We start from the raw sequence: 21,476 nt of genomic DNA, 5'->3' as shown, positions 1-21,476 counted from the left end.
TTTAAAAAAGTGTTGATAATGTTGTGAAACATTTATTACAAGACCCAAAATTTAGGCTAAGCTGCAACTTCATCAAAGGCCATCTGAATTTAAAGGATCAAGCCAGCCTTCCATTTGAGACGCAGCCTCTATCAAACTGAGCTGTGATTAGACTGTCAGATTGTCTTTTAGTGCCCCCTTCTGGACTGAAACCAATCAGACAGACAATCGAATGGATTTACAAGAGTTTACCAGAGCTGATCTATTTATAAAGAGAATTAAATGTTGAAATTAGACGTTACAAACATTTAGAACATTTACATTGTTCATTTTAATATCTTATACTTTATTATACGTTTTTAATTTACATAGTTAATAGCTATCATAGTAATAGACACCCATGCACTGGCAGGATCAGTGTGATCTATAACACCTGGAGTTGGAATTGGGACACATTTTTAGGAAAAATTATTTGAATGATGAATTATAAGTGAAGTTAATAAACGTAGTTTCGGGAGGAGTACGCCCATCTAATCTTTCAGTTAATACCAAGGTATAAAACCAGGAGCTTACCTCTTCCCCTTTTTAGTTCCTGAAGCATCCCTCCTCCTCCCCTGCTCCTCCCTTTTGTACAATTTTGTACACCACATTGGTGGTGGTTGAGGAGAGATCCCTGACACGAGTGTATAGCGCTTTGGGTGTACAGTAGTACATATGAAAGCGCTATATAAATGACTCATTCATTCATTATTTTATTAATTCAAATTTGCCTGTTATAGGGGGGCAATCGGAGCTCGGGTAGAATATCCCCTCCAAGCCCCTCTATAGCAGACAGCAAGCCAAATCTGTTTACCACTTTCACTAAGATTATATGGGCACACAAACTCGTGAAATTATAATAAAGATCTTACATGCTACATCAAACACAACAGCCTTATTTGTTTTACAGCACATGTTGAAACAGGAACACATAAATTGGTGCACAATTACAATTCCAGTTTTGTCAACAAACTGAAAAAATGTACTAAACTAGAGAGAAGATATCGGAGAAAGAGTGTAGGACACTGCCTTGCCCGAACTTATCTCCTTGCACCCCTCTCCCTACTGCCTACTGTCTCAGTGCGATTAGTAAAATGCTATTAGTTTCACTGCAGTCACCGGTAGTATAAGAAAGATTGAAAACTTGTGAAATCTGTTTTTGAGTAGTGTATTAGACAGCAATAGACAACCTACAGATGCCAACAATTATTTGAGCAATATATTTCAAGGTAAATTGTTTTCCAGATATAGTTACATGGATATATGGATTTTACTGAAGTTTAAAAAAATAAAAACAGCAGCAGCAGGCACTTGTGGGTGGAGCTTAATTCACCTTCTCAAACCAAAAGTGGAAGTGAAGTCCTCGACAGATGGACTTTTCAAGATTTTAACAAGAACCTAAAACACCATCACGTAAGTTTGTTAAATTTGTTTTGCCTACAGAGAGATGCTCGGTTTATACATGCATCATTTATGTCAAACTTCAGTCAATAATTGTACATGTGCCATTATTTCCTGATCATTTAGACTTCCTGGAATGTAAACATGGTTTATATTATTTTTTTACGTTTAGACTTCCTGGAATGTAAACATGGTTTATATTATTATAATTTAAAGTTGATGTTTTCTCTAGAAAGGTAATATCAATATAATTTTAAAATTCTATTTAACAACTTAACACAGATTTAGGTGGTTTGGTTATATTGATCCTATAGCATTGGTTTACTTTAAAATTGACTCTCGCTCTCGGCTCTCTCTCTCTGTGTGTGTGCATGCTAGGTGAACATAGACTGTCAGTGAGAGATGCATTCATTCCGGTTTTGCTGCTGTCTCCCTCCAAAACAAGTTATCCTTTCCAATTGTCCTCCATTCATTGCAAAATGATACACTTGAGTGCACTCTTATGCATTAAGGAAAATTAATGGGACCGATCAATTTGATTCCCCTTGGTAAAAACAAACAAAACAGAATTAAATCTTATTTAGAAGTCACATATAATTTTAAATGCTGAGTTTCAAAACCTGGAAGTTGCTGTAAAACTGACATTGAATGGGTCAGATTATACAATATTTATCACTGTTGATTCAATTAAATGTTTTACTTGCGGTTAACAGGATCATGTGAGACAATCTGGAGGCTGAGAAGGAGAGTAATCCCGTAACGGAACAGGTGAATATGGCTGTAGATAATATCATTGCAGATAGTACTGATAATGTACAGAAAGATGAAGCCACAGCTTTGTCTAACAGAGGAGAGGGCTCTAATGTGCTTGCACAAGATTCTCCCACTGAAGTTATGAATGCTTCCATCATCAGTAGCCTACACATGTACATGGAGATGAGAAGCTCATCCCTTACAAAAATGAACCATGGTTTTACTACAAAAAACAAACAAAAAAAAAAAACATGGTTTTTATAGTTTAACCACGGTATCCACAAATTAACCATGGCTTTGCTACTGTAACCGAAGTTTAACCATGGTATTTGTGGTAAAACTCTGGTAATCAATTAGCCAAAATAACATGGTTACTACACTTTTACTATATTAAAACCATGGTTAATTTTTGTAAGGGATTGTTGCGGTACGGAAACCCTAAGAGCTCTTGTTTTCTCGTAATCATGACTTAATCTTACACATCTGGGATTTAGTTTTGGGTCAGAGAGAGTTAAGACCTTTCATGATTGCTATCTTTTGGTCAGTATTGTGTGCATTAAATTAACTAATGTTAAATGCTTGAATATGATTTTTGTGCTTTAAAGTGTATCTGTTATCATTGCGCTCCAACTGTTAAGGATGCATGACTCATCACAGGTTCACTTCTGCAATAGAGTTTGGTGTGATTCTAAAATTATTGCTTATTAAAACTAATTTTGATGCCACTGGATTCTGTTTGTACCTTATTGTGCATCTTTAAGATTCCATTTTAATCATCAGTCTAAATAACTGTTAGTTTACCATTACTCAATGTATAGCCTATTGATATGAAATATGATTTATAGCCTATGTAAAGATGTGTAGCGGCCTATAGTTTAATTCAGTTATAGTGTGTAACCTGTTGTATTTTGTATGTCTTTGTAGGAAACCACACACATGCACACTCTTCTCAAACAGTAGGCTATTCCAAGATTGTATTTAGCCTATATCAACTGGATCAAACTTTTTTTGGAAATTTGGAGCATTGCACCTTTTTAATGAAAGAGCATGGCTAGAAGGAGAAAGCCAGTTAGAGCTTGCGTGCGTGTAAACCTCACTTCCCTAATCTTGTTAGAGCGCCCGCCTCTCACCCTGGAGACCACAGTTTGATTACTGCTCTGAGCTGGTTAGTAGAACTGGTTACACATATTTTATAGATTCTTTCAGAAAGGGAGCTTGATTCTACTGTGTCTCTACCTTGTGCTCACGCAAAACAAAATATTGTTAATATTCAGGTTTTTTAATGTGTTAAAATTCATTGTATCCTTTATGTATTGTGTTTCCTCAAACAGATCACAGATTCTGGAGATGATGGAGGGAGGCGCTGCCTCTAAAATGAGTCTCCATGAGGAGAGAGAGGATCAAACCCAGAAAGCACCATCTGCAGTATCCAGCTGTGTGTCTTTGAAGAGTAACATCTCTATGAGGGAACCTCCTGTATTGAGTGATGGAACAGTGACCTCTGACCCCAAGTAAGATGCTACGTAACAAATACAGTACATAGAGATGCAATAAAATTTGAACTGATTAACTTATTTATTTATACTAAAAATACTTTAATTTGTTTTAAAAATTGTTATATGTGTATAAAAGATGCCTGTTTCAATACGGCACATTCATCAAAGGGGTTCTGTTATAAAATATTAAAAATGAACAGAAAGACACTATTTAATATTAGTAGTACAAACAACATGTACTATAACTTACACAAACAACACCAGCAAATGAACTGAAGAAATAGAGGGCAAAATTCACCCAACTAACCAAACTAAACAAAGAGCAGGTGTGTGAAATCAGTAAAAAAACAATCAGTAACCATGATGGCAACCAAAAACATACTTAGCAATCATGATAACAGAAGACAACCCCCCTCTGGAGACAGCTCCTGACATGACATCTACACAGGACACAAATGATTATGAATAGGTAGGACCATTGACATAAGAGGTACTGGGAAACCAGCCATGGATTAGACCAGATGGAAGCTGGCAGCAGACGAGATCATGGGAAAGCTGGCAGCAGAAGGAGCCCAGAGTGATCCAGAATGATGGTTGCCCATGGCAGAACTGATGGAGGGAGGAGCCAGGGTGGATTCATGAACCTAACCAACAGATGTGCCACTGGGAGAATAGACCAATGGATGAATAGACCAGGCAACACTGGTGGACCAGGAGACTTGGTGAAGACCAGGAAAGGTGAAACCACAGTAGCGAGCAACCGAGGTGGATCCAGGGGTGCCGGAGGACTGAGGCAAAGCCAGTGGGCGTGAGGACTGAAGTAGAGCCAGAGGGAATAAGTAGCAAGACAGAGCAGAAAGGGTGGGACAACGAGGCACAGCCGAAACCCCAAAAGTCTGTGGCAGAGGTAGATCGATGACTGACTGACCAAGGTGATGTTGGAAGGACAACAGTCCCAGGTGGAGTCGAGAGAGCAAGAAGCCAAGGTGGAGCTGACTGGTAAATGGGCTGAGTAGTGGGCTCGGAGGCTCAAAGCGCTGTAGCATCATGGGGATGAGTCAGCGGAGAGGAGGAGATGAGGACCCTAATTGTACCGACAGAGCCGACACGAGAACTAGATGGCTTACTTGATAGAGGATGGAGTGGGATACTTTGCATGACCCTCAGAGATGAAGGAGACATGGGGCGGGTCATAACCATCAGCAATGATGAAGACTTGGAGCTGGGCAGGACCACCAGCGACGAAGAAGATTGAGAACTGGGTGGAACTAGTGGTGATGAAGAAGACTTGTGAAGAAGACTTGGAGATGAAGGAGAAGATGTTTAAAGCATGGGTTAAAGAGAGCCCTATCATGCCCCTTTTTAAACAATGTAAAGTACGTCTCTGATGTCCCCATAGTATGTATGTGAAGTTTTAGCTAAATTTTTTATAGCATGTTGAAATTGTCACTTTTTTAAGGGGGGCGTTATGTTGTCATCTTGCTAGGACGTTAATATTATAATAAGATCCCCTTCCCTTGTCACTAGGTGAGCAAAATCTGAGTGGCCGTTTTTCTCTCACATGCTTGCAGAGAGAGGCTTCCAAAACAAAGTTACTGTGATGTACTTTTTCACATTTTCTGGGTTGGTAGATGCACCAGGAAGTCAGATTTTCATGATATATCCCCTTTAAAATATCTGGGCCCGTATTCATAAAGATTCTAAGAGTCCTCTCAGAAAACTCCTAATTTAGCTTAAAACATTTTACATAGGAGTCTTAGCTTAAGAGCTATTCAGGACCGATCTGAGAGCAACTCTGAGCAAGGAAAATACAAAAACTTTTATCTTAGTGAAGAGGCGGGGCTGACGCTGTTGCTATGTGTGTCTATTGAAGACTATGATTTGTTGCTTGTCCAAAAATTTGCGCTCCAAAACAAGAAGTCATTCATTGTCTCCAACACAATTCTTCTCCTTCTTCATCTCTCTGCCATTTTATCCGCTGCTAAAGAAACTCTTAATTCTCTTAAAATTCCTTGTCCATGCTCTTAACAAATTTGACCTTAAGACCTCTTTTAAGGGTTAAGATGCTTTCTGAATTACTTTTTTCGTTACTAGGATTTTTTTGGGTTAATTTTAAGAGTAAACGCCCACATTTCTAAGAATTTTCTTAAAATTTTGTCACTATGAGCTACTCTTTGCATTAAGATTTTTTTATGAATACGGGCCCTGATTTGTTATGTGGAGTAATAAACCAAGTGTTGGTAACTTCAAGCTGTAATTAAAGGGATATTTCACCCAAAAATGAAAATTCTGTCATCATTTACTCACCCTCAAGTTGTTCCAAGCATAGCATTGAATACCATAGTATTTTTCCCCAATTATGGTAGTGAATGGTTGCTATTTCTGCTTGGTTACAAACATTCTTCCAAATTTCTTCTTTTGTGTTCAGCAGAAGAAAGAAACTCATACAGGTTTGTTACAACTTGAGGGTGAGTAAATGATGACAGAATTTTTATTTTTGGGTGAACTATCCCTTTAAGTGAAATAATCATTAAAAACATTGGTCATCCAAAAGTGTAATTTACAGATTTTTTTTTTCAGTGTGTTAAAATGTATTGTATTCTTTATGTATTGTGTTTCCTCAAACAGATCACAGATTCTGGAGAGGACGGAGGGAGGCGCTGCCTCTAAAATGAGTCTCCATGAGAAGAGAGATGATCAAACTCAGAAAGCACCATCTGCAGTATCCAGCTATGTGTCTTTGAAGAGTAACTACTCTATGAGGGAACCTCCTGTATTGAGTGATGGAACAGTGACCTCTCACCGCAAGTAAGATGCTACATAGCAAAGACAGTAACGTAGAGATGCAATACAATTTTAATTGATTGCTATTTTAAGTATAAAATTTGTATATTCAACTTTTAATAATGAATACAATTGAGAGACATGTTTCAATCCATTTTAAAACCATAGATTAACAAATATTACGATAATATATGAATATTATATCACATCCGGTAACTTATACACTGGATTTACTGTCAGAGTGAGGGTGTTCACATACAAAGTTATGTCATGATACTCTAGAGGGTGCAGGCTAATAGATTCTAGATTCTAACTAGCTTGCAATCAAATCTTTGTCTAAAGGGCACAGCTTGCATGCTCAACCTTCAAATAGTTGGTTCGCATTTGCCCTAGCAGTGCAGAGCACTTTCAGAAGTCTTATACTATATTACTATGCGTTATTGTGTGGTCTGCTTTATCAATTCCTTATTAAGTAACCATGCAGGAGGTTTAATTCGTGTGTCATGTTGATTGGAATTTTTTTTAACCCCGCCCATATCAGCTGATCCGATTCCTATGCACTCAATTGGAAATTCTCAAACAGTGTGCCTTACTTAAAGCTGCTGTGCGTAACTTTTTTTTTGGTTAAGAATAATTGACAAATCGACAGTTATGACCAGTGTTTAGTTTAAAATACTGCTTTAACAGGAATTTGGCCATAATTTAGGCTGATATCACTTTCCAGTCGTAGTCTTTAATACTTCAGCACAACATAATGTACAGTTTTGCAAAGATTTTAAAACTGAAATCATAAATGACTGTCAAGCACAAGTTTGACGAAACAGCCATTTATAAATGAATTTTCAGTGTTTAGAAACATAGCCTACATGCATTATTGTTTTAATAATAACTAAAGTACCTTATTATGTTATATATTATTTTATAATATTTAGTGCTGGGCAACGGTTAAAATGTTTAATCGCGATTCATCGTACGATTATCTGTAATTAATCGTGATTAATTGCAGCATGCACAAAATTCTGTAATGAATACAAAAGTAGTGTATTGCATACTTTTATTTTAAAAGTGCTGCTATATGAACAAAAGTGCAATAACATATGGTTTGCAAAAACTTTAAACAAATAAGGTGCTTTTTACAGCAGTTAAAAGGTAGTTACATTTACAATATTTCTTGTAAATATCAACTTAAACTTTAATTTAATCAAATTAAATATAAAACCAAAACTATTTGCCACTGCCAGGGCATTAACATTTTGTTTGGTTTGGTATATAAAAAAACAGGTTATGTCTAGAGCAGGGGTCCCCAAACTCAGTCCTGGAGGGCTGCTGTCCTGCAGAGTTTAGCTCCAACCCCAATCAAACACACCTGAAACAGCCTTTATAGGACCTAGTAAGACATTGATTAGCTGTTTCAGATGTGTTTGGTTGGGGTTGGAGCTAAACTCTGCAGGACAGCGGCCCTCCAGGACCGAGTCTGAGGACCCCTAGTCTAGAGCCTCAATCATAACATTATAACATTGTAACATTTTTGTGCACTCTGACAAGAAAATAAAGGTAAAAGATAACATTTGCTTCAAGTAACAAAACATTTACACTAAAGCGCTGGGCATTGTCACAAATTTCACAATTTGATTTGATATTGATTAACTCTGGGCCTATCAGATAGAGTACATAGCAAATTGTATGTACTGTACAATGTGTGGGGGGGATTTTTTGGTGGTATACATATATTGATTCTGTAGTAATATTCTCATCAGTGTTCTATCAGCTTTAACATAGGCATACTTAAATCGGCATATTTCTGATATTCACCCCAGGCTATTTTTAAAAATCTTATAAAATGTATGCATCATCTTTAATGCTAAATTCTTACATTTGATTAATAAATTTAGTTATAATAGTAAATATACTATAGGGCTGTTACCAATCAAATGAAATAATGAAAACTTCAAAAAATACAGCTGTAATAAGTAATGTTATAAAATTGAGGTTCAAAATAAAAACATGCAATCATACTTTTAAACAATAATGAGTAAGTCATTAAGTCGATCATTCAAATGATTCATTTAAAATGCTGAATCATTTAGTAGCAAAACACCGCGCTGAGCGTTGCTTTCCTCTGGAACTATTTTCGTCGGTGAAATAGAACAAAAAAGTTGTTTGGGTCTAAAATGTAAGTAACTTAATATTAATTAGACTACTTGTTTATTGAACTACGCCATTCATGCTACACAATTCACCGTTGCAAAGTCGACTTGTGTTATTAACAATATCATAAATAATAAATATCAAAAACAACAACTAAAAAAAACACAGTTTTACCCCAGTTTGTTTCTTCTGTGAGTTTACATTTGAATATAATAATAACAATGAAAAATCGGAATCATTCTCACTTCTGGTTATTTTAATACTTTATTTGTACCATTTGTCCCAGACAAAGAATGTCAAGCCCTTGTTCTCCTGTGACCAATGGTTTGTCTGTATGTCTATTCAGAGGCAGTGAGCAACGGGCTTTCAATATAATAATAAATAACTACGTTAATGCGCGATAAAATAATTGTCGGCGTTAATTAATTCATGCAATAATAATGCGTTAACTTGCCCAGCCAATAATTTTTACCCATTTTTGCCCATTCTTTTTAGAATAAGTGATTAGTTTTGCTCTTATTGTTCTATTGTCAACTGTTTTCTATAAACATGTTTGCATTGGCTAACGTTTACTCAGCTAATGCTTGTCCTGTTAATAATTTGCAATCAAATGCAAAAAAACCCTTTTTTGTGGGATTAAGTATTATATTTGGAAATTGGAATAATATAGTAAGTATAATAAATATAATAAATAATAAGTATTTTAAATGACTCACACACATACATAATGTTCCTTTTTTACTGTTTTCTAGGGGTTTCTCAATTTTAGACCAGTTGACTAGTCATTACAAAACTTAAGTTTAAACAACTATCAAATTAGTCGTAGCACACATCCCTGATGTAAATACTTGAAATTGCAAACAAAACAATTATTTCCATTTATATTAAATAATTGAATGTGATTCACTTGTGGTTATCAGTTTGTATAAGCACACATTATGCAATGCAATATTTATCATGGATAAAACATTTATTTGAGCAGGTGTTTTGAAACTTTTAACTTTCACTGTATATTAGGGGTGGGATGGTTGATTGGCGGTCTCTAAAAATGCCAATCTCATAAACCGATCTCATGCTGACGATCCGCGCCTGCCATGAAAGCATTCAGCATCACCAGCTCATTCTCTTTCGAGCACTGGTAAAATAATTATATAGCTGAAGGTGAGGTACAACTTGTATTTCTTTATTAAATAAATTGCAAAGTAATTAGAAAACTTTCTGCGAAACGCAAGTTCACAAACAGCGTGGGCAAATCACTGTGCGCTCTCTCTCTGTCCCTCTCAAAATGCGCAAACGGCTTAAAATCACCACAGAGCTGCACAGCTGACACAGTATTAAATTGCCACTTGCTCAATTGAGGCAGTATCACACAGGCCACCTCACAAAAAAAGTGAGTCCATGCTCATTCTTTTTCTTTTGTTGTTTGATTAACCTTAGTGACCCTCTAAGGATGAATCTGATTTAATTTATTCAGGGAAGACCATCCAATATTATTTTACATTTGAGTCCATATTAAATGTATTTCTTACCTGAATACTACCTACCTGAAAAAAACTAAAATCACTTTGTATCTTTATTCTATTTTATGTATTTGTGCTACTGCTTTTACAATTGTTTATTTGTGCTTATTTTATTACTGACTGCTTACTTTTTGTTTGAAAGTTAGTTTGAAATCTGGATTGTCCTGTGTGTAAGCTATTGTGCAACAATTGCCCTATTGTAAAAACAAAAATGCACTTCATGAAAAATAGGGATGGGTGATATTTTTTGTTTGCGATATACCAGTAAATTTTTTTTACTTACAATAAGAATTTGTCTTCCCACAATAATAACGATAAAGCTTAGTTGGCAATTTGACCCATTCAAAGCTCAAGTGCAGAGCGAAAACTACTGTGGCTGAAGGCGAACGTGAAACTGAGAAGGAGTTTATCACTAAAATAGGAGCTACCTCTACAATCTGGAACTGGTACACATAGATATATTTTCACTCGCTAAATACTTGGATTGAGGGTTTAAGAGTTTTGCTCTCTGTCAAGCGATCTGTAAACTGTGCCCTTTCAGTTAATCTCAATTAATAAACATATTTTTTAAATATTTTCTTTTCTGTTCCACAGAAATGGCATTTGAATGTTTTGAGTTTTTCATTGAAAATGTTTTTCTTTGTCTGTTTCTTTGAAGAGTGGAGAGAGATGGCCTGATCAGATCTCTGAACTCTTGTCAGACCCATATCACACAGCAGGAGGAGACTGGAGACCTGCAGAAATCCGACTTTGACTGTCCTCAGCGAAAAAAGAGATCCAGAGTCATGAGAGGATCTAGTTCTGATTCTGCTCACTCTCACACACCAACAGCCCTGCAGGAGGAAACTGGAGACCTGCAGAAACCAGTAGATGATGAACAACAGAGAGTCAAAGACCTGCACAAAACCAGCATGAAGAACAAGTATGAGAGATTATTTGAGGGAAACAAATTACAAGAGAATCAAGCTCTCCTGAACAGGATCTACACACAACTCTACATCATAGAGGGAGAGAGTGAAGGAGTGAATGAAGAACATGAGGTTTTACATATGGAGAAAACAGCCAGAACGCAACACTCACAAGACACTGCAATCTACTGCAATGACATATTTAAAGCCTCACCTGAACCGGGATGTGAGGAGAAACACCAGATCAAGACTGTTCTTACTAAAGGCATCGCTGGAATCGGAAAAACCGTCTCTGTGCAGAAGTTCATTCTGGACTGGGCAGAGGGAAGAGCCAATCAGGATGTAGATTTCATTTTTGTGCTTCCATTTCGAGAGCTGAACTTAATCAGAGATCATCAGTACAGTCTTCACAGACTTCTGCTGGACTTTCATCCTGAACTTCAAGATCTGGACTCAAAGATTTATGAGGCGTGTAAAGTTCTGTTCATCTTTGATGGTTTGGATGAAAGCAGATTGACAATGATGTTTTCAGGCACTCAGAAAGTTTCTGATGTGACTGAGACTTCATCGGTGGGTGTGTTGATGTCAAACCTCCTGAAAGGAGAACTGCTTCCTTCGGCTCTCATCTGGATCACCTCCAGACCAGCAGCAGCCAGTCAGATCCCCTCCAAATACATCAGCCGTCTGACAGAGATTCAGGGATTCAATGAGCCTCAGAAGGAGGAATATTTCAAGAAGAGAATCCTTAACGAGCATCAGGCCAGAAGAATCATCTCTCATGTCAGAAGAGCAAAAAGCCTCCACATCATGTGCCACATACCCGTCTTCTGCTGGATCTCATCCACTGTGCTTCAAACGCTCCTGGAAGAAGATTTGAGTTCAGAAATCCCTCAAACTCTGACTGAAATGTATATCCACTTCCTGCTGATTCAGATCAACATGAGGAATCAGAAGTATGAAGAGAGAGATCCAGAGAAATCCCTGCAGTCCAACAGAGAAGTGATTGTTAAACTTGCTGAAGTGGCTTTCAAACAGCTGATGAAGGGCAATGTGATGTTCTATGAGGAGGACCTGAGAGAGAGCGGCATAGACATCACTGATGCCGCAGTGTATTCTGGGATTTGCACTGAGATCTTTAAGGAGGAATCTTTGATTCATCAGAGGAAGGTCTACAGCTTCATTCATCTGAGCATTCAGGAGTTTCTTGCTGCTTTTTATGTTTTTTACTTCCACATAAGCAGCAATAAAGAAGCAAGTTTAGATTCACTGCATAATCTGCATAAAAGAGCAGTAGATAAAGCCCTCGAGAGTGAGAATGGACACCTGGATCTCTTCCTGCGGTTCCTGCTGGGCATCTCACTGGAGTCCAATCAGAGACTCTTACAGGATCTACTGACACACACAGAGAACAGCTCAGAGAGCATCAGGAGAACCACACAGTACATTAAAGAGAAGATCAAAGATGGACATGAACTCTCCACTGAAAGATCCATCAATCTGTTCCTCTGTCTTCTGGAAGTCAAAGATCAGACTCTGTCCAGAGAGATTCAGGAGTTTGTGAAATCAGACAAACACTCAGAGAAGAAACTCTCTCCTGCTCACTGCTCAACAATCGCCTACATGCTTCAGATGTCAGAGGAGGTGCTGGATGAGCTGGACCTCAAGAAATACAACACATCAGATGACGGGAGAAGAAGACTGATCCCAGCTGTGATAAACTGCACAAAAGCTCTGTGAGTGTTGCAAAGAACAAAATATTTCTGAAGAGCCGCATTATCCGCTCTGAATGTATCATGTTCAGACAAAATAAAGTCGTATTGAATTGTATTGGAAATAATAGCTTTTCTCCTTTCCAGTCTTACAGGCTGTAATCTCACTGCTCAGCATTGTGAAATTGTGTCATCAGCTCTTCAATCCTCTAACTCTGTCCTGAGAGAGCTGGACCTGAGTAACAATGACCTGCAGGATTCAGGAGTGAAGCTGCTCTCTGATGGACTTAAGAGTCCCAACTGTCAGCTGCAGATACTGAGGTTTGTGAATAGAATGGAACAGTCACACCCACCACCACCCAAATGTAGGTATTTGGTTCACAGGGGCAAAAATAACTTTACAGTGTTCTGGTATCATGTATATGTAGTACTTTCAAGATACAAATTGTCCATGCTCTGCTTTGCTGTGAAATAAAATCACAATTCCAGCAGGTCATGATGATAATGGTGTTAGGGTAACAGTTTTGTACCCAAGACCAGTAATGAAAAATGAAGACCAAGAGTCAGGGGTGTAATTAATTCAAGAAAAATTACAGAAGAATAGTTTGCAGTTTAAGCAGAAGCCAACTTCAAGTCTAACAAGGAATTTGTTGGTCGGCCTACCTCTCTACCAGTCGTACATATAAAATTGTACATATAATTTCTCAACAGTTATACTCTTTTTTTAAATGTCTAGCCATGTCATTACTGCAAGGTGGATTATTCTGACTGGCTCAAAGAAAGTTAACAGTCATGGTAAATTTCCACACATTGTCAGTTAATCAGGTTCATGTGTCCTTAGAGCACTTGTTGATGCTTTCACCCCGGATTTAGTCACGTATGTGACCCCCCAGCTTGTCCAGAACAACAGGTTAACCCATCTCTTAGGATCCCAATAATCCTCCCCCAATACTAATCTCTAATTATGAATATTGCACACATACACAGTTACACAGTCTCTCCAAGGTTTGAGTTGGTTGAGCTCTGGTCCTAACCAGAAAGTTTCCCAAAACATACTGATATCTTGTGGTCTGTTAAAGTAAGAGGTACAGGCAGTAGCACAGGCAACATTTACCTTGATTTTTTTAGTGTTTGAGTAAAAGGAAATATAAAATGAATTTAAAAAAAATAAGAAAATGAAAGAGAAATCCATATTTCATATATAGAAGCCAGACTAAGTAAGCTGCACTCCTGGCATGTTAGGGTTGTGTGATACCTCCAAAATCCAAACACACGGTAACAAGTTCTGCTATAAGGTGTTTTGTAAAACATCTCTAGGCCAGGCCCGAACAAATAAAAACTCTAGAAAACATATATGAAGAAACAAACAATCAGTGTTATACATTTAATTAGGATACAAGTATCTTGAAGTAGCAGTGGATTTCAGAATTAGGATATATACAAGTATATTGAAGCAGCAGTGGTCTTCAAGTGTTTAACTTTTTGAAACTATATGCATTATAAAATTAGAGTTAAAAAAAACACTAATTTTGAAATGGAGGATCACATCACCTGAATTCACAAATCATGTGTGACATGCAATATTATTTACAGTACATTTCTTAGACTAAGTTATTCTGACAAATAAAAGGTTTTCAAATTTAAACATGCAATTGTAATGCAACATAATACATATTTCTCTGCAGGTTGTCAGGTTGTATGGTGACAGAGAAAGGCTGTGGTTATGTGTCTTCAGCTCTGAGTTCAAACCCCTCACACCTGAGAGAGCTGGATCTGAGCTACAATCACCCAGGAGATTCAGGAGAAAAGCTGCTTTCTGACAAACTGAAGGATCCAAGCTGCTCACTGCAGACACTCAAGTAAGTGAGGCAGTATGAGAAAGTTGTGTGTTTGCACGTGTATAATTGGGATTGATTTTACTCAAGACTTAACTCTTAAGAAGAATACTGCAATGTTGTTAAAAACCCTCATGCTTCCCTTGCACTCAAAATGACCTACAGCATTACTATTATACTTTTGTTTTTGTTTTATATCACCTATTTATTTTAATATTATTTAATGGTTAGATTTTTTTATTGAATTTTATTTTATGTACATTTAAATGAATAGACTTAAACTATAATTTAAAGACATTATTCATATTCTTTCAACTTGAATTCAAAATAACTCAATATTTAATGCCTAACCCTGTTAATTCAGCTCAGAATATCTCACATCTGGTGTCTCTGCTGATCTCTTGTGGGGAAAAAAATATAAGATGATATTTCATGACTCTTGCCACTAGATGGCCTTATAGCTGTATATTTAGGAAATTAACTGTTCTCCTGGTTCTTAAAGTTCATTCTTCAGGCTTCAATTTTATTTCTTCAGTATGCATTCAGGTATCTATTTAGATATTATAAAATATTAAAGTTTTAACATTTTTATGGTTTTTCTATATATATATATAGAAGTGTCATATATTGTAATAATTAAAGATAGAAAGATGGACAGCAGGGAAAAAATAAAATAAATCAAAGAAATACATGAATTAAAACCTTCTTTTTAAGATGCTATTTTAATTTAAAGCTTCAAAAATGTTAGAATTTCACTGTTTATGTTGCATTTGTGTGGGGTGGTGGGTCTGGGAGGTTTGTGGGTTGTTCTGCATTGTAGATATGTTATAATCTAATCACTACATATATGTGCGCAGTCTGCATTGTGACTAGCCATGTGCCGATTTTCGGTAATGCGATATTATCACGATAAGGAATATGCACAATATTGTTATTGTGGGCTCTTCAAAATATCATAAATAATAATTTATTAACAATTATTACATTTTTTATAATGCACTCAAGAATACTTTGCCCATCAACCGTATAAATGCTCAACACCACTATTCTGCGTCAAAGGGACACGCGCCAATGCTCCCAATTAATGCTCATTAATCGATTATAACAGTTAACTGTTAAGATTATAATATTGAATTGGCATTAAATAAAAATACAATTGACGAGCGTCTGTGACCCGTTAAAAATACTTTTTTTAACTGCAAACAGCAGAACAAACAGAACAGCTCAACAACATAACTGCAGTGTTTCTGACAACAGAGGAAAAACTGAATAAAATCATATAAATAAAAAGGCCTACACTAAATATTTTTACGTAAATAATTATCAAATTATAATGACAAAACGAAAATACACTGAATCCGTTTGAAGCTTTGAACAACCCGAATAGTTTTGCGTCAAATAAAAATAGCAGATCTACCTTAATCCACACTTTGACTGGTATTATTTATTTTTTAAAGTAACATGTCTACAATATGTGGGTTAGTCTGGTGTACAAGACCCACAGCAGAAAGCCTTGTTTACACGTTTGTCTGTCTTCGCAGTACAGTGTGCGTCTGTGATGACTGGGAGTGTTAATACCAGAGGTTTATACTCAACGCGCTCGCTGTTGTGCTGTTCTTTGAAATGACAGGGGGCGACTCAGATTTATTGTTCTATAAACCATCAAGAAAAAGAGGCAAGAAGAACATACGTGACAATGTTTACTTTAGTAAACCTAACCAAAACCACACTCCGAAATGCCTTAAACAAGGCTTAGATGCAGAGCCGGCCCAGCCACTAAGCGACCCTTGCAATTGCAAAGGGCCCCGTGGCCTGCAGAGGGCCCCCTAGAGAGCGCACGCACCTCGCCTCATCTGTTTGGGGAGGTGTTTATTATACTCGAAGCGCAGACTGGGTGCAGGCGTGATGAGACGTCATGCTCGGCCAGATTCGCCTCGAGCTTCTTCGGTTGTGGAGCCGCACGCAAAGTTACAAAATTTGACGTGCACACCGGACACCGCCAAGCGAAATTGGGTCTCGCGCACTCCTCGTTGACGCAATTTTTGCCGCGCTCGTGCGGACGCGTCAAGTATTAACAAGGCTTAAAGCTACACTGAAGTTGGCCGTTTGATAAATGCAAGTTAATTCTTCAGTTCAATATTTGTGTCTAAAAAAGGCACATAAGTTCCTGTAGAGATAGCAATACACAATCTCCTTTTTTTTTGCCAAATAAATGAAAGCATGTCATCAATGTCTTTCTCTTGCTGTATCAAAATATCACCTAGCTTTCCTCAGAAATAGTCAAGTTCAGTTTGTGCATGATTACATGATATAACAATTGTGTTAATACTGTATCCTGAATTGTGGATAAGTAAGCTATATATCATATTATGCTGAAGTAAATTTCTGGAGTGTTAACAAGTAAAAGCAAAAACAACAACAACAACCGTACAGAACTTAAAAACCGTGACCCTAAAGCCGTGATACGAACCGAACCGTGGCTTTTGTGAACCGTGCCACCCCTAATGTGTACCCAAAGCAGTTTTCATCAATTTTATTTATTGCTTTTGGTATTTATTCAAGTGTATTTTTTGTTAACAGACTGAGAGTCCATTGCTTTTCTTGTTTTTTGGTTGTTTTGTTAATTTATTGTGGACATTTAAAATGTTTTCCGTATCAGAGTCTTTAAAAAATCTTTAAAAAAGGTGTACCTGCATTATTATGCCATTATCATTATTTTAGATGAAAATGGGTTTAGAACGAAAAATCTTATCATTTATCGCAATAATTTCTCGACCAATTTATTGTCCAGCAAAATTTGTTATCGTGTGCTGTTTTTGCCTTTTAAACTCTGGTGTCAATTAAAAATGTTTCTTTGATGGTCAGTGAAAATCACTTTATCAGTCTTTTTATTCAGCAAGTTCATCCGTGTGTGTTCATTGCACTGCACTGCCATTCAGCTCAGTGGTATCATAATTTTCCTGTTAGACATCAAACATGGAACTCAACTCAAGAACTCAAGGTCTTTTATTGACGTTCTGTACATGTTACCACATAAGAACGAAATACGTACTCAGGACCAGCAGCGTAAAAAAAGATAATTATCATACAGTAGGCTACATAGAATAATTAAAACATAATTTAATAGACTACAACATTTTAAAGTAATATAGTAGATATATGTACAGTATAGTTATAAGGTAGTCATTGCTTTTCTTTAGGCCTTACTTAAAACGGTCAAGGGCCTCCAACCAAATTTTGCTTAGGGCCCCCAAAGGTCTAGGGCCGGCTCTGCTTAGATGTCACTGGTGCCTGGAGAATACATCATTTGCTTTCCACCAATCAAGATCTTGTAGTCCTGCTCTTACAGTTTTTCTCAATCGCTTTGGTGCATTTCTCACATCACTTATTTACATTTGCACAACAGTTTATGCAGTTCTCAAAATAATTAGTACAAACTGCAAAACCTAGTTAATGACCTGCAAAAGTGTGTCACTTGCTCAAAATGGATAGCTCATTCCTCAAATGCAAGTATTCATGTCAATGAAAGTGGCAGTGTCATCAAGATGAAAAGTCCTGACACCATTGTTTATTAACAAGAAAGTCAAATTGCTTTGTCATGTTTTCATTATGACAATTTACTCTGTAAATGTTTTCCAATGCATAAAAGTCAGATCTTGGTGACTACCTAAAAATGCTCAAGATAGCACTATATACCATTTGCACAGCCATTTGAAAAAAAAAAAAAAACAGAAAAGTTACACATTACTGTATTTAGTGGGGTAACTGAGTACAAGACACTGGATATGTATTTCACATTTTTACTGCATATGCTCTTTATAATTCTAATTTGTTCACAGCATTGAGCAAAATAAAAAATACACCCTTATTTAAAACAAACATAAACTCCCTTTGGGTAGAGCTGTGCACAACTGTAAACAATATTGCAGTACATATTGGAACTGAACATACAACATACATAGTAATATAATCATTCATGCTTATAGATATTCCTCTCTGTCTGCCCACATAATTTCATCTACATCACAGCGAGGCACATGAGACATTTTCAGGAAAAAAAAAAAGATTTTAAAAAATGTGTAAAATTAGCTTGACAGATTTTTGACAACTAGTTCAACATTTTTGTATGTAATGACTCAAGCAATGAAATGAGGACTTTTAGTTTTATATGGAATGACTATTCACCATTCCCAAGTATAGTTAATTTTGACTGACATGACATAAGCAAATGATAATGTTATTAAACAGCAGAGAGTTGTATGAAAGCAATTGATGCATGTCCAAAAGTATTTGCAATTTGTTGGAAGGAATGAGAAACGGCGACTATAATGTCCACAAATGTTGTGGAGGTTGAGCTAACTATCTGAGAAAAATGCACCAAAGCGACTGAGAAAAACTGTAATACCGCATAGCATATTTTGCAAGTAACTTCATTGCCCTTTCTGTCTAAATGGTCCCACACAGTAGACTTCTTCTTTTCCATTACTTAAATTTGCTGCATATGTCTGTGTCGGCACGTGTGGTTGCAAGTGTTAACGTGCTCTGTGAGTTAACAAATACAGCATATATCATTCTTTAGCCATGCAACAAATAAACAAACAAAAGTGTTAACAAAAACTTTTGTTTAACTGATAGTATTAATGGTTCGGTTAATGGTAAAACGGTCAATATGAGCATCCCTACTTCTGTCAAAATCAAACTTTGTAATCTGTGTGAAAAGTGAGATGTGTTTATAGTTTTGAGAAATGTGTCTCGCTTAAGAATAGAATAAATGCTTTGGGAAATTGTGCCAAATTATTCAGTTATAGTTTGTTATCAGTCAGGTCCGTTTGTAGCCATTTTGACGCCCTAGGCGAAATTCTTATTGGTGCCCCCTATCGAATTTTAAAGCAACATTGGTATTACTGGTATCAATTAATAAATACATACATACATTCCAAGCTATATTTGTATATATATGTTAATATTAATACAAATTATACCATTGTGTAGCCAGATGCCTGTATAGCCCATAGGCCTGTGTGTGTGTGTGTGTGTGTGTGTGTGTGTGTGTGTGTGTGTGTGTGTGTGTGTGTGTGTGTATTGAATGATTTTTTTGTGTGTTAATGAGGCTCTCCTGTTTCTCTGTCACTTTTTAAATATCTGGTGTCTATTCATTTGTCTAGTTTGAATCATGGAGAACATTTCAGGATCACACCAGGACTGCAAAAATGTAAGTCTTCACACACAACAATATGAATTCAACATATCTTAAAAACTGTCCATGTTCTAATCTCTCTCTCCCCCTCTTCTTGTGTTCAGATGCTTGTGTTCTTACACTGGATCCAAACACAGCATATACTAAACTCATCTTGTCTGATGAGAACAGAAAGGCGACTCTTGTGGAAGAGCTCCAGCCGTATCCTGATCATCCAGAGAGGTTTGAGCTCTATGAGCAGGTTCTGTCTCGAGAGAGTCTGACTGGGCGCTGTTACTGGGAGGCGGAATGGAGCGGATATGTTGATATTGCAATGACATATAAAGGACTCAGCAGGAAAGGAAGAGGTGATGACTGTGATTATGGACTCAATAAAAAGTCTTGGACTTTGAGCTGTGTTAAGGGCAGATTCACTCTCTGGTACGATAAAGTCAGCATTGATATTCCTGTACCTTTATCAAAATCTACTAGAGTAGGTGTATTTCTGGACTGGCCGGCTGGCACTCTGTCCTACTACAGTATTTGTGACAAACACACTCTCACACACTTACACACATTCAACAACACATTCACTGAACCCCTCTATGCTGGGATTGGGGTTTTTTATTCTAACTGCTCAGTATATCTGTGTCAGGTTTAAAAACTTACAGCAGAGAAATGGCAAAGAATGTTTCTATGTCTAGGAATGACGGCACGGTACCGACAAGTTATTTCGTTTGTGTTTAGAAGCTTTTTGCTGTGTTCAGACACCTTTAAAAATTATTTTTACTGTAATGACTTCTTGACAATAAGAAGGAAATTAAATATGAATTTATTATTAGTATTATTGTGGGAGTGTTTACACTTGAATAAAAAGACAATGATAGCTGTGTGAAACTTGTATTCATTTTGCATTAATACAGTAAGTAGCTTACTGTATCAAGTAGCCTATACTTTATAATAGCAACAAATCTAATTTCTCTAGAAATATTTTTTTTCATAAATATCCCTGTCAAATGTTTTTTATTGTGATATTTATTTACCTTGCACGACATCCTGATGTGTGAAAGTATTTGCAGAAAATACATAAATAAATACTGAATAAAAATATTCTCAATCTACTTGTTCTTATAGTAAACAGAATATAAAATAAAAAAGTCAAGTGCCTAATTTTAATGAATGCTTTATACTGATGATATGCCAGAATGTATTAATTAACTAAATAAAAAAATCATATATTAATACAGAAGAATGCATTTTATGCACATCATGTATATTAAGTGAGTTAATTATAGTTTATAATTATTTACTAAAGTATTTGTCGGCAAACCTAAAAATCCTTTAATATGTATGTATTATTCAAAGAAAAGTAAACTTTAACTTCAGATATCACCTGCTCAGTAAGGGAAAAGTGTAAAGATATTAGGTGTAAAGATGTTTGAGTAAATGTAATTAGTTACTGATGCTTTGTAGTTGTACTGAGTATCAAAGATATTAGCAACTTTTACTCTCTACGGACTACATTTTTGAACAAGTAAATGTACTTTTTACTCCAGTACATTTGTGTTGAGTAATGCAATTAGACATTATATTTTGCATGCCACCTAACTTTTTCTGCAGCAGTTTGTTTCTGCTCTTAAGAAGCGATATCGCCATCTAAGAGTATTGAAGGTCAACATGTCAACAAGGCTACTAGACATCTACTTTGTAGACATTTAAGAGGCTTGT

General features: G+C 36.5%; 1 protein-coding gene across 1 annotated transcript; it reads left to right on the top strand.

Moving 5' to 3' along the window:
• Positions 1-1,377: 1,377 nt before the first annotated feature.
• LOC137072652 (NLR family CARD domain-containing protein 3-like) lies at positions 1,378-20,790 on the top strand. Its single transcript, XM_067440556.1, has 11 exons — positions 1,378-1,431; positions 1,798-1,967; positions 2,133-2,187; positions 3,097-3,128; positions 3,504-3,683; positions 6,297-6,476; positions 10,779-12,761; positions 12,885-13,058; positions 14,423-14,596; positions 19,738-19,784; positions 19,874-20,790. Exons 4-11 carry the CDS (start codon positions 3,109-3,111, stop codon positions 20,407-20,409), a joined length of 3,294 nt encoding a protein of 1,097 aa, XP_067296657.1. The 5' UTR covers positions 1,378-1,431; positions 1,798-1,967; positions 2,133-2,187; positions 3,097-3,108; the 3' UTR covers positions 20,410-20,790.
• Positions 20,791-21,476: the final 686 nt, after the last annotated feature.

Source organism: Pseudorasbora parva, chromosome 4 (assembly GCF_024679245.1).
Source record: "Pseudorasbora parva isolate DD20220531a chromosome 4, ASM2467924v1, whole genome shotgun sequence".
Taxonomy (NCBI): domain Eukaryota; kingdom Metazoa; phylum Chordata; class Actinopteri; order Cypriniformes; family Gobionidae; genus Pseudorasbora; species Pseudorasbora parva.
This window is presented reverse-complemented; position numbering and strand designations above follow the sequence as displayed.

Excerpts from the sequence above, each read along its gene's own strand:
- LOC137072652 (XM_067440556.1), top strand. The coding sequence starts at position 3,109 with ATGCACACTCTTCTCAAACA. Across the intron at positions 3,684-6,296 it reads ACAGTGACCTCTGACCCCAA|ATCACAGATTCTGGAGAGGA; the intron begins GTAAGATGCTAC and ends TTCCTCAAACAG. Across the intron at positions 12,762-12,884 it reads ATAAACTGCACAAAAGCTCT|TCTTACAGGCTGTAATCTCA; the intron begins GTGAGTGTTGCA and ends TCTCCTTTCCAG.